Source organism: Anas acuta, chromosome 30 (genome assembly GCF_963932015.1).
Source record: "Anas acuta chromosome 30, bAnaAcu1.1, whole genome shotgun sequence".
Lineage (NCBI taxonomy): Eukaryota > Metazoa > Chordata > Aves > Anseriformes > Anatidae > Anas > Anas acuta.
In genome coordinates this window covers 361,031-372,109 of record NC_089008.1, presented here as the reverse complement: position 1 = coordinate 372,109, position 11,079 = coordinate 361,031, and the positions used below count along the sequence as shown (strand labels likewise).

At 48.3% G+C, this 11,079-nt stretch overlaps 1 protein-coding gene and 1 long non-coding RNA gene across 7 annotated transcripts in view; one reads left to right on the top strand and one right to left on the bottom strand.

Moving 5' to 3' along the window:
• Window positions 1–5,636, bottom strand: part of LOC137846087 (deleted in malignant brain tumors 1 protein-like) — a 40,189-nt gene extending 34,553 nt beyond the window's left edge. For 3 of the 6 annotated variants that reach the window (XM_068663757.1, XM_068663758.1, XM_068663760.1), the window contains exon 1: window positions 5,423–5,633. In XM_068663757.1, coding sequence (XP_068519858.1) covers window positions 5,423–5,495 — 73 coding nt within the window. In that variant the 5' untranslated portion in view covers window positions 5,496–5,633. Of the gene's footprint in view, window positions 1–5,422 lie in introns of all 6 variants that reach the window. The other 3 variants (XM_068663762.1, XM_068663761.1, XM_068663759.1) reach the window with 3 other exon arrangements.
• A 3,250-nt stretch (window positions 5,637–8,886) lies between these two features.
• Window positions 8,887–10,406, top strand: LOC137846143 (uncharacterized). Its single transcript, XR_011090409.1, has 3 exons — window positions 8,887–9,005; window positions 9,153–9,907; window positions 9,997–10,406. It is a non-coding gene; the product is annotated as an uncharacterized lncRNA (long non-coding RNA).
• Window positions 10,407–11,079: the final 673 nt, after the last annotated feature.

The window sequence follows — 11,079 nt, the reverse complement described above, 5'->3', positions numbered from 1 at the left end:
TGTGCTTCAGCCGAGCTCCTCCCCTCCGCTTACCCAGCACCCCAAGCCAGCAGCCACTGGGACAAAAAGGAGATTTCGGCTTGGCTTCCCTTCCCTCACCCTTTCCCTCCCTTCTTTAAATCTCATGTGGTCACTGGCTGTGACATCAGAAAACAAACACAAAATGAAAAAAAAATAAAAAAATAAAAGAATTCCTCCTCAGAAAAAGCAAGCAAGCAAACAAACAACAACAACAAAAAAAAAAAAAGCAAGAAAAAGCCCACGCAGGAGCAGGGGTGTTGGGGGGTGCTGCTGCCTGTGGGCGACCCATGTTAGAACAGATCTTAAAGATCAGGTTGGAAGGACAGCATTCCAGAGGAGGGACCCCCTGTTGGGGCAGGGGCAGGGAGTGAGTGTGGAGGAGTGGTGGAGACAAAGCGTTACGGACTGACTGCAGCCCCCATTCCCCCATCCCTGTGCACTGTTTGGGGGGAGGAGGCAGAATGAGATGGATGACTGGGGAAGGTGTTGTTTGCTTTTAGTTCCCACTGCTCTCCACTGTCATTCATTCGCAATAAATCACAGCAATCTTAGCCAAGCTGCATCTGTTTTGCCCATGCGAGTAACTGGTGGGAGATCACCCCATTCTTAGCTTAACCCATGAGTTTTTCAGTGCTTCAGAGAGGTTTTTCCCTTTGGCAAGGTGAAGCCTGTTCCCACCTGCAAGGAGCAGAGTGAAAAGCCACCATGTGGCTTCTGGTAGCCTGTTGACATGATGTCCAGTGCCACCAGGGTGGCAGGACAGAAAGCCCCAGCCCAGCCTGAGCTTCCTGCAATGTGCAGCACAGCCCTACAGGTCAGCACAGCCTCTGGATCTGCGGTGGCTCCGTCTCTGTGAAGCCTGCAAGTGTGGCAGGGCTCTCCAGAAGAGCATCATCTCTGCAGGAGGTGCTGCAGTAGAGTATCTCCATCCCCACTGTGTGGGGCTGCTGGTACCATCCCTATTCTGCCTCCCACCGGTTGCCTGTGATCATCCCTGCTCTGCAGCCCCCATGTCCACCACTCCCTAAGTTCCCAAGCCTGTGGAGCCCCCGTGCCTCATGTCACCAGCACATTTCATCATCAAACCCCAATGGCATAAACAAAGGCAGGATAAGAACAGTGTCCCATCTCCAACAGCCAGGAAAGGGACAGGTCCCATCCCATGTCCTGCTTGGGGGCTTCTTCTCCAGGCTGGTGAGGACCCTGGCTGTCTGCTGGTGTTTTCTGGGTGCTGAGGGTGCAGGTGAGGGGCTGCCCCAGCTACCCCACATTTCTATTCCCCACATGAGCTGTGCCCCCAGGTCACCCCAGCTTTGACCATCAGTATTCAGAGCAGCCAACGCCTACAGCAGGGAACCCATCCCCACCTCCCCTCCTCTTCCTCACCACACTCCTTCCCAGCACAGGCATAGAAGTGGAGACCTTCTGTGCCCAAACACCTTGGGGTGCAGGAGCAGGGGCTCTCTGGAGCCCCTTTTTGTCTTTGGAGAGGGGAATTCACCAGTTTCAAATGTTTTGAGGTCATACGCACCCAGGGGCCCAGGAGAGAAGCCGGGACCATCAGCAGACATCAAACAATCACGGGCCCAGTACCGGTCCCCTGATCTGGGTTTTGACTCCCTTATCAACCAGTTTCCCACCTGCCAAACTATCTTCTCCCTTTGTCCACACAACCACAGCTTGCCTTGAAGAACACTACAGCACACAGCCTTGAATGAAGCCTTATCACTGCCAACCATGGTGATGGGCCAGAATGCTTCACCCTTGGTAAGTCACTGCTGGAGACCCTAGCAGCTCCTGAATACGTGTGCAAGTTGTTGAGGACCTCAGCCTCCTCCATGTCTGTTGTTACCAGTTGTCTTGGTTTCAGTTAGGAATGAGTTAATTTTCCTCCTAGTAGCTGACAGGGGGCTGTGTTTGGGATTTAGGATGAGAAGAATGTTGATAACACCCTGATGTTTTAATTGTTGCAGAGCAGTGCTTACACCAAGCCAAGGACTTTTCAGCTTCCTGCTCTGCCCTGCCAGCGGGCAGGCTGGGGGTGCAGCAGGAGCTGGGAGGGGACAGGACAGGACAGGTGACCCAAAGTGGCCAAAGGGGTATTCCATACCAAAGTCTTGCTAAACAATTAATATGGGGGGCTGGCTGGGGTGGGGGGAGCGGGCGCTCAGGGATAGGCTGGGCATCGGTCAGCGGGTGGTGAGCAATTGCATTGGGCATTGCTTGTTTTGTACACATTATTAGTAGTAGTACTATTATTGTTATTATTATCATTATCATTATTTTCCTGTCATAATAAAGTGTCTTTATCTCAACCCACAGGCTTCATTGTCTCATTTCTCTCCCCCATTCCGGAGACGGAGGGTGAGTGAAAGGCTGTGTGGTACTGAGCTGCTGGCCGGTTTAAACCACACCACCAGTTCACCCTTCACATTTATCAGAGGGGGCACACTTTTTTTTTCTTTTTTTTCTGAGCAATGTACCTATAGAAACCCTTCTTGCTATTTTTTGCACCCCTTGCCGAGCTCAGTTCTACCTGTACCTTTCCTGATCCCATCCCTGCACATCCAGACAACATTCCTGGAATCTTCCCAGGCCATGTGTCCCTGCTTCCACTGCCTTTGCATCTCCTTCTTGCACCTCACTTTGACCAGCAGGTCCTTGCTCAGCCATGCCTGTTTCCTGCCTTCCCTGCTTGATTTCTTCCAGATGGGGAGTTCTTTTGCTTTAAGACAAGCGTCCTTAAAAATTTGCAAGCTCTGATCATTTCCTCCATCCCAGGGGATCTCATCCACTGGTTCTTTAACAGACGGAATTTCTCTCTTCTAAAGTTGAGGGTCCTGGCTTTGCTCTTTGCCAGGCCCAAGATCAGAAATTCAACCAGGGCATGGTCATTGCAGCCCAGACTGCCTCCAGTCTTAAGCTCTTTAATGAGTTTGTCTTCACTGGTGAGCACCAGGTCCAGTAACACTTCTCTGGTTGGTTTCTGTAGTAACTTGTTATGTTAAATGGTAAAGAAGTTTGGTAGGCCCTAAACCCCCTTGTGTTACATCTTGTCCTCAGGTATCACAGGGGCTGGGGGCGGCCGGCTGGGCTGGACCCAGTTCAGCACTGAGTCCAGTCACATTCAATATATTGAATTATCATGAGCACAGATAGCATGGCACACCTTCAGGCTAGTAGATTAATGACTGCCATAGTTTACTGAAGCAACAGGAGGACAGATTCTTTTGGATTCCTGGTGATAAGAAGGCTGTATGCCAAGCACATGCAGATACCAAGAATATGACCAATGCAACCTACTACATACAAGTTAACTTATGAAACAACTCTATAGACAATGTTAGGTTTCCTGGGGAAGCACTCATTATACCCAAGGGTTTGAATCTCACTCAGTAGGCATCCCTGCTGGGGGGAAAGAGAGGTTGAACCTGTTGACTGATGCCAGAAGCCAGTGATGTCCTTCCAACTTGATGGTATTTTCCCTAACATTTTTTTTCTCTCGAGCCATTTCTATACTATTTTCCTACCTTTAGGTGGAGCATGAGTGACTCTGGTCAAATGTACCCTTGTATAAATCCGTATAAACTTAGAAATTGGTATAAATTTATAAATTGGTATTAATCTTTTTTCATGTTTAAAGGCCTAGGCTTAGAGAAATCCAGAGCGCATGCTCAGTGGTCACACTCTGGAGGTGGGTAGCCTTTGGAGTGGAGGTGTGTTCTGACATTGTAACGAGAGTATAATGAGCAAAGCTCACCCAGAGGACACGATTTGGTTATCAGCCCACCAATTCCATGGTATCACCAGGTTTCCTATCACTGCAGTGATAGCACAGAGCCTGCACACGGTGTGTCTTGGTTTCAGTTAGAACAGAATTAATTTTCTTCCTAGTAGCTGGTGGAATGCTGTGTTTTGGCTTAGGATGAGAAGAGTGCTGATAACACCCCGATGTTTTAATTGTTGCAGAGCAGTGCTTATACCAAGCCAAGGACATCTCAGTTTCTTGTTCTGTCCTGCCAACGAGCAGGCTGGGGGTGCAGTAAAAGCTGGGAGGGGACAGACCCAGGACAGGTGACCCAAACTAGCCAAAGGGGTATTCCATACCATCTGACGTCAGGCTAAACAATATATAGGGGTGGCTAGCCAGGGGGAGGGGGCCCGACTCCTCGGGGTGAGGCTGGGCATCGGTCAGCAGGTGGTGCATTGTGCATCACTTGTTTGTACATATTATTAGTGGTAGTACTATTGTCATCATTGTATTATTATTATTATTATTATTATTGTTATTATTATTTTCCTGTCTATTAAACTGTCTTTATCTCAACTCACGGGCTTCACTTTCCATTTCTCTCCCCCGTCCCAGAGAGGGAGGGGGTAGGGTGAGCGAACGGCTGCGTGGTGTTTGGCTGCCAGCCGGGCTAAACCATGACAGTCCCTCAAAACAAGGAAAACCAAAATACATTAAGACCAATTTTTTCAACTGAAAAGGCTTCAGGATGAATTTACATTACTAAAAATAAATAAATAAATAAATAAATAAATAAATAAATAATAATAATAACAATTTTTTTTAAAAAAAGTAGCAAATAGTTGAATTGCAGGCTTTTTGTTGGAGCAATTTTGAGTAAGGCTGTGCACTCAGAGCACCATGGGCCAGAAATGTTGCATTCACAAATCTCGGTTGGCTTTATTGAATGAACAGCCTTACCACTGCATAAGGAACATAAGAGGTCCTTTATTTTCCTTTATTTCTGCAAACCTCTATCCTGCTTCCTCAGATCAGTCTGGCCCAAGCAGATCAACCCCACACCATTTACTACCCCTCAGAGGGCTGGCGTTTCCAATTCCCCCTCTTCTTTTTCCGCCATTCAAGCTCTACAACACATAGTTGACACTACTGAGAAGGCAGCACCGCACTCACTCAGCACACTTGATTTCTATACCTTTCCCAATTTTTACTTGGCTCCCTCTGCCATCCCTTTGCAATTCACTGTTTTCTTCTGATCATCAATGTATGATGAGGGCAGCTGGGCAGCACTCCTCTCCATTCCCAGTAGGTTGTTTTCTCATTCCTAATTTGCCACGTGACTCTACCACTATAAAAAATTCTCCCACTTTGTGACATCCACCTTCTAGAAGGTATCAGCACTTCTGAGGAAAACTCAAGCCTTCTGCAGCAACCAGCTGGAAGAGAGCTGCCCTTGGCAGGAGGGCTTGGGAGTTCTGCATCTATGCCACTTCCAGCAGTGTCCACAAAGCCCATGCAGGTTGCTCTAGACAAGTACCTTATAACGATAATTAAGCTGCACAGAAATGAAGAGAAGCAGCAACCCAACATGGTGTTTCTGAAAACATAGACTGCAGCCAGCACAGGGAGGAGACTGCACAAGGCACTCACCACACAGCCCTGCTAGGATGAGGACGACCTCTGCAGTCCCAAGCCCAGCGCGAGCAGACAGCCTCTCACCCATGGGTGCTTCATCCAGCAGCAGCAGAATTTTTGAGAAGTTGTTACCAGTCCAGCAGGAATAAAGGAGGAGGTGGCTCAGCAGGGGCTGAGCTCAGGTCCACCCTTACCAGCTGGGGAGGAAATATAGCAAAGACCGATAGAGGCAGCTACAGGAGGATGCTTCCCACACTGCTCCTCCCCACTGCTTGTTCCTCCATCCCTGCTTGCGCTTGCAGCACATGGAGCCAAGTTTCTGAGGGGGAACTGAATCTGCTTTCAGCTTGACCCTTGGTGATGAGCAAACATGCTCTGGGAGCAGACACTGTGGGCACTTCGGAGATGTCCTATGGGTACATTTCACAAGAGGACAAGAGAGAGGGGACAGGAAGGACTGGGAGAGTTGCAGCGCTTGGGTACAGTCTTAGCTTAGGTCCAGCATAACAACCTACCCCCTCTGTAACATATGATGTTGCACAGGGGGAGGCTTAGGTTGGATATGGGGAGAACTTTCTTTACTTAAAGGGTTGTGGACCTTTGGAACTGGCTGCCCAGGGAAGCTGTTGAGTCACCATCCTTGTAGGTACTCAAAAGACATGTAGAGATGGTGCCTGGGGACCTGCTTTGGTGGTAGACTTGGCAGTGCTAGGCTAACAGTTGGACTTAGAGGGTTTTTCCAAACTAAATGCTTATATGATTTTAAATGTGGGTTGTGAGGCTCCTCCTGGCCTGCAGACATGCCCATGTCCATGCCCTGGACCTGCAGCCACCACCCTCCTGTGGCCCTGCCATCATTCCCAACTTCCTCAAAATAAACCAACAAATACATAAATAAACAAAAATCCTTGTATTGGGCTTCCACATCAAGGGTTTGGTAGCACGGGGGAGCTGCAGGGGTGGCCTCTGTGAGAAAAGACCAGAAGCTGCCCCATGTTAGAGACAAGCCAGTTCCAGACAGGTTGAAAAGGGACAGCAGAAGCTATGAGATAAAGTGAGAGAGAAAGAACCCTGCAGGCACCCAGGTCAGTGAAGAAGGAGGGCAGGAGGGGCTCCAGGAGCCAGAGCAGAAGCTGCATCATGATTCTAGGATTCTAGGATTGCAAGTGGCTAAGAAGAACTTCATATGGAGGATGGAAGGCAAAAAAGCTCCTTCTGCCAAATACTTGTTCCCTAGCTGTTAAAATAAATAAATAAATAAATAAATAAATAAATAAATAAATAAATAAAAGCTGTTACCAGGGTATGATTTCTTGATACCTAAAAAATATTGGAAAATTAAGCCATAACTTGCTGTGCCCACTTAGCTTACAGGACACACTGGTATTTGCTCAGCATCCTCTTGCATTCCCACTCCTTCTGTGATGTCCTAAGCAGTGTGAGCAGCTCCCTTGGGGCTTCTTACAATCGTGATAACAAAACAGCCAGCCTCTGGTGCTTACACTGAATTTCCCAGAGCTGTGCGTCTGCATATTTTTGGATGCAGCTTCCTGCAGCGTCTAGAGCTTGTGTGTTCACAGAATCACAGAATGGCCAAAACTCAACGTGGGATATGAGGTAGTTGAAAGGGTTGGAAAACATGATGACCATGGTGGACTTGTCACAGAATCACAGAATGGCTGAGGTTGGAAGGGACCTCTGAAGGTCATCTAGCCTGACCTTCTGCTGCGCAGGATCACCTAGAGCATATTGCACAGGATGGCATCCAGGTGGGTTTGGAATATCTCCAGAGGAGACTCCACAACCTCTCTGGGCAACCTGTCCCAGTGCTCTGTCACCCTCCCAGTAAAGAAGTGCCCCTCGTATTGAGACAGAACCTCCTGTGCTTCAGTTTGTGCCCTTTGCCTCTCGTCCTGTCACTGTGCACAACTGAAAAGAGACCAGCTCCGTCCTCTTGACACCCTCCCCTCAGAAATTTATATACGTTAATGAGGTCTCCCCTCAGTCTCCTCTTTTCCAGGTTTAAGAGGCCCAATTCTCTCAGCCTGTCCTAGTACGGCAGGTGCTCCAGTTGTCTGATCATCTTTGTAGCCCTCTTCTGGACTCGCTCTGGTAGTTCCACGTCCCTCTTGTACTGGAGAGCCCAGAACTGGGCACAATACTGCATGTGTGGCCTCAGCAGGGCCAGGCAAAGGGGCAGGATCACCTCCCTTGAGCTGCTGGCAACCCTCTTCCAAATGCAGCCCGGCATCTCCTAGGCCTTTTTGGCCACAAGGGAACATTCATGGTCAGCTTTCTGTCCATCAGGATGCCCAGGTCCCTCTCTGCAGAGCTTTACTCCAGCAACAGAGGGTAATAGTCTGACTCGTGGACAACCTTTGTCAGTCTTTCCAAACCACCTTGTATCCAAGCATGGATATATCGTATATCCATATATGATATATCCATATATGATAAATCCATATATCCATATATATCTTCATATCCACAGCCTGAAGCATGGAGTCCCCCACAGAAATCACCCACCGGGCATTCCCACAAGGTGCAGGGCCTGTCGGCCTGGCTGCCTCACTTGAAGTCTTGCCCAGCTCTTCCTCATTTGTCTCGGCTGAGTCCTCTGGCAGCCGATGCAGTAACTCCAGCAGCTGCTGGGAATAAACCCTGCAAATTAATGGCCATGCCTGAGGAAGCGTACACTGAGATGAGGAAGATGCTAAAACTCATCTGAATTAATATTTAGCTACATATATGGTAAAATATCCTGATTATTGGGGAAGGTAGATGAGAAACTTATGAGAAGCAGATGTAAAAAGGAAGATATCACTCAAGGCCAACGCATAAGGGAAGGATGAACAACTCGCTGGCAGAAAATAAGGCAAAGATAAGCAAAAAAATCCTAAATACTGTCCAACATAAGGTCAAAGTCCAGGAAGGTAAAAAGTTTAAGCTCCTCTTCCTTGTTGCCTTCATCCTGAAATACCCCTGCCCTCGAACACCAGGCTACATTGCGCAAGCACAACTGGGAGGAGCTAAGGGCGGGGAGTTTGGAAATGAGCACTACTAGGAAGAGGTCCGCCTTTTCAGGGAAAAGAATGAATATGTATTAGAGCTCATGTAATATGTAGCAGTATTCATGTATAAAATTGTGAGAGACAGCTGGGCAGGTGCACACTTTTTGAGGGAAGCTATTCCCAGTGCTCCCGGTGCACTGCAATAAAGTATAACTACTTTACAACCCTATGGTTGTGGAGTCACTTCCACATGTCAACACTGCTAGGACTGGAAACATGGGAAAATCCTGTGCCCTGCTGAGCAAACTGCTGCCTCTGTTCACCGTGCTCTTGTGCTGCTTCGTGCATGCAAATACCATGCGGTGTCACTCCTGAAGAGGGCACTCACTTTGCAGGGAAGGAAAAGGTGTTCCAAATTTCAGGGGAGGACCTTATGAGACAGCCCTCCTGGTGAGATAGGACAGGCAGGGGTTGTTCATTCTCTCCTTGCAGAAGGAGAAATATAAGCAGCTCCCCCATGCTCTCCAGCATCAGTCCTTTCTGAGCACCTGATTGAGTGATGATAAGAACACTTCAACTGCTCAGAGGTCAGTTTGCTCTTGTCTGGGAGGGAAGCCAGTCCTCCAAAGTGTTTTGGCTTCATCTGCTACTTTTGTTAACTCTCCAGGTTCCAGGCCTTTATCTGGAGACCAGTTGTGGTCTTGTAGCTCCTCTCGCTTTTTTTTTTCATGCAGATAATCCATACAGCATCATGGATATTGCCCTGAATGTGAAGAGCAGCAGCCACAGCAGCCACCACCAGAGGCAGAGAATGTCGTGAGGGAAAAGAAATGGGTTTGTCTGATGTGCAGAGAAATCTCCTGCTCCAGGGGAAACTGCACTAGGAGTCATGAAGGATCCAAGAATAATTTAGGAGGGGGGGGATGCTGCATAATGGGATGCAGGTCTCAGCACAGAAACTGGTTCCCTGCAGCAGTGTCTTTCACCTGTCTGCTCTCCAGCACAGTAATAGCATGGCATTTGGTCAATAGCTGTATAGGTGATGGAGAGAGGAAGGGGAGAGAGCATCAGGCAAACGTGAGGTGATGGCAAAGGGAGAGGATGGGCTGAAGGGAGAGAGAGGTACTGGGTTTCTTCAGAGTCTTAGTGGAAACTGATTTCATTAAACACTTCCCCTGATGATCTTGACAGAAGGAAGAGGCCATGGACATCATGGAAACGTACTCTTCCCTTTCTCCACTATCTTCTCCCCAACCTGTCTTCAGACTGGCTTGCACAGGGAGGACACAACAAGAACCTAGAGTTTCACTGCTAGCAGCAAGATCAGCTGGGGAACCACCTTTTCAGGAGGCAACAAAAGAAAATGTAGAAGGGGAAGAGCCCCTCATCTAGGCATTTGAATCAGATGGTGAAGCCAACACCACATGTAACACAGTGAACCTCGGCAAGGAGGTCTCCAAGCATCTGACACACCAGCATCACCTGCAGGGTAGGTGTTTTGCATCCACACAATGTCTCAAAGGCAGCAGGTGGAGGCTGGGGGACAGGGATGTGTTCCTCCTCTATGTTCCTCCTCAGGAGCTGCTGAGAAGATCAGGATGACATCCAGTTTTGGAGATTCACAGGACATGAGTACCCTTCCTCTGGTCTTGCATACAGCTTTGGTAACAAGGGCAGTTTGTGTTTGATGCTTCCTTAACACATTGGAGACAAGCAAGCACCAAGAAACATTCCCTGTTCCCCTCTTCTAGGTGAGATGGAGGAGTGAGAGCTTTCTCTGTTTCTTAATGGTTCTCCACAGTTGTTTGAGTTGTCCTTGGAGAGGGAGCAGAGCTCGACGTGCACTTTCAGACACATCCACCCTTTCCACTTCTGCAGAGCCTCAGCTTTCTGCACCCTACTGTTGAGGGATTTTTTGAAACAGCAAAAATCCCATGGCTTGCTGCAGCTGAGCAAACCAAGCTACCAGGGCAGCTATGAGAAATTCCCATGACAGTGTTCCCACATTGACCAGTTGAGGAATTTAGGAAAATATTGTTACCAGCATCTGGCTTCAAGGACAAGGTCTACGTGATTGCTAATCACAAAGGGGTTGTTTTCTTGCAGGTGGGGTTGTTTTCTTGTAGTTGTTTGTCTGAGTGCTTTTGACCAATAATCTTGTGTGAGACACTATCCGCCCCTGTTAAGTTCTCTATAAAAGTTAGGCTATTCAGGCAATAAAATGGAGCATGATCTGACTCTACTGGTGTCTGTCGTGCTTTCGGCCGTGCTTCCTGCAACACCCTACTTTCACCTCCAAGGTCTCTCGTTAGCTCCTTTTATCCACCCAAACCTTTCTCCTCCACACAGGCTCATTCCTCAGACAAGGCCTTGCCCTGCAGTTCTCAGTGCAGGCAGTGGAAACACCCCAAATGGCCCCAAATAATGATCAAATGCCCATGCTTCAGGTATGGAACCCTTTCCTTGACTATCATGGGAGCTCACACGGGAACAGCCAGGTTGTGACCACCCAAATTCAGGGTGACCTGCATACCCCATGGTTAATAAACCACAAAAGGCACCAAACCTTGCCCCACTCCTGATCTCCATCTCCTCCAGACACTCATTTCTGGGTTGAAATAACACCATGTCATGCAAGAGCAAAACTATAAGTCTCAAATG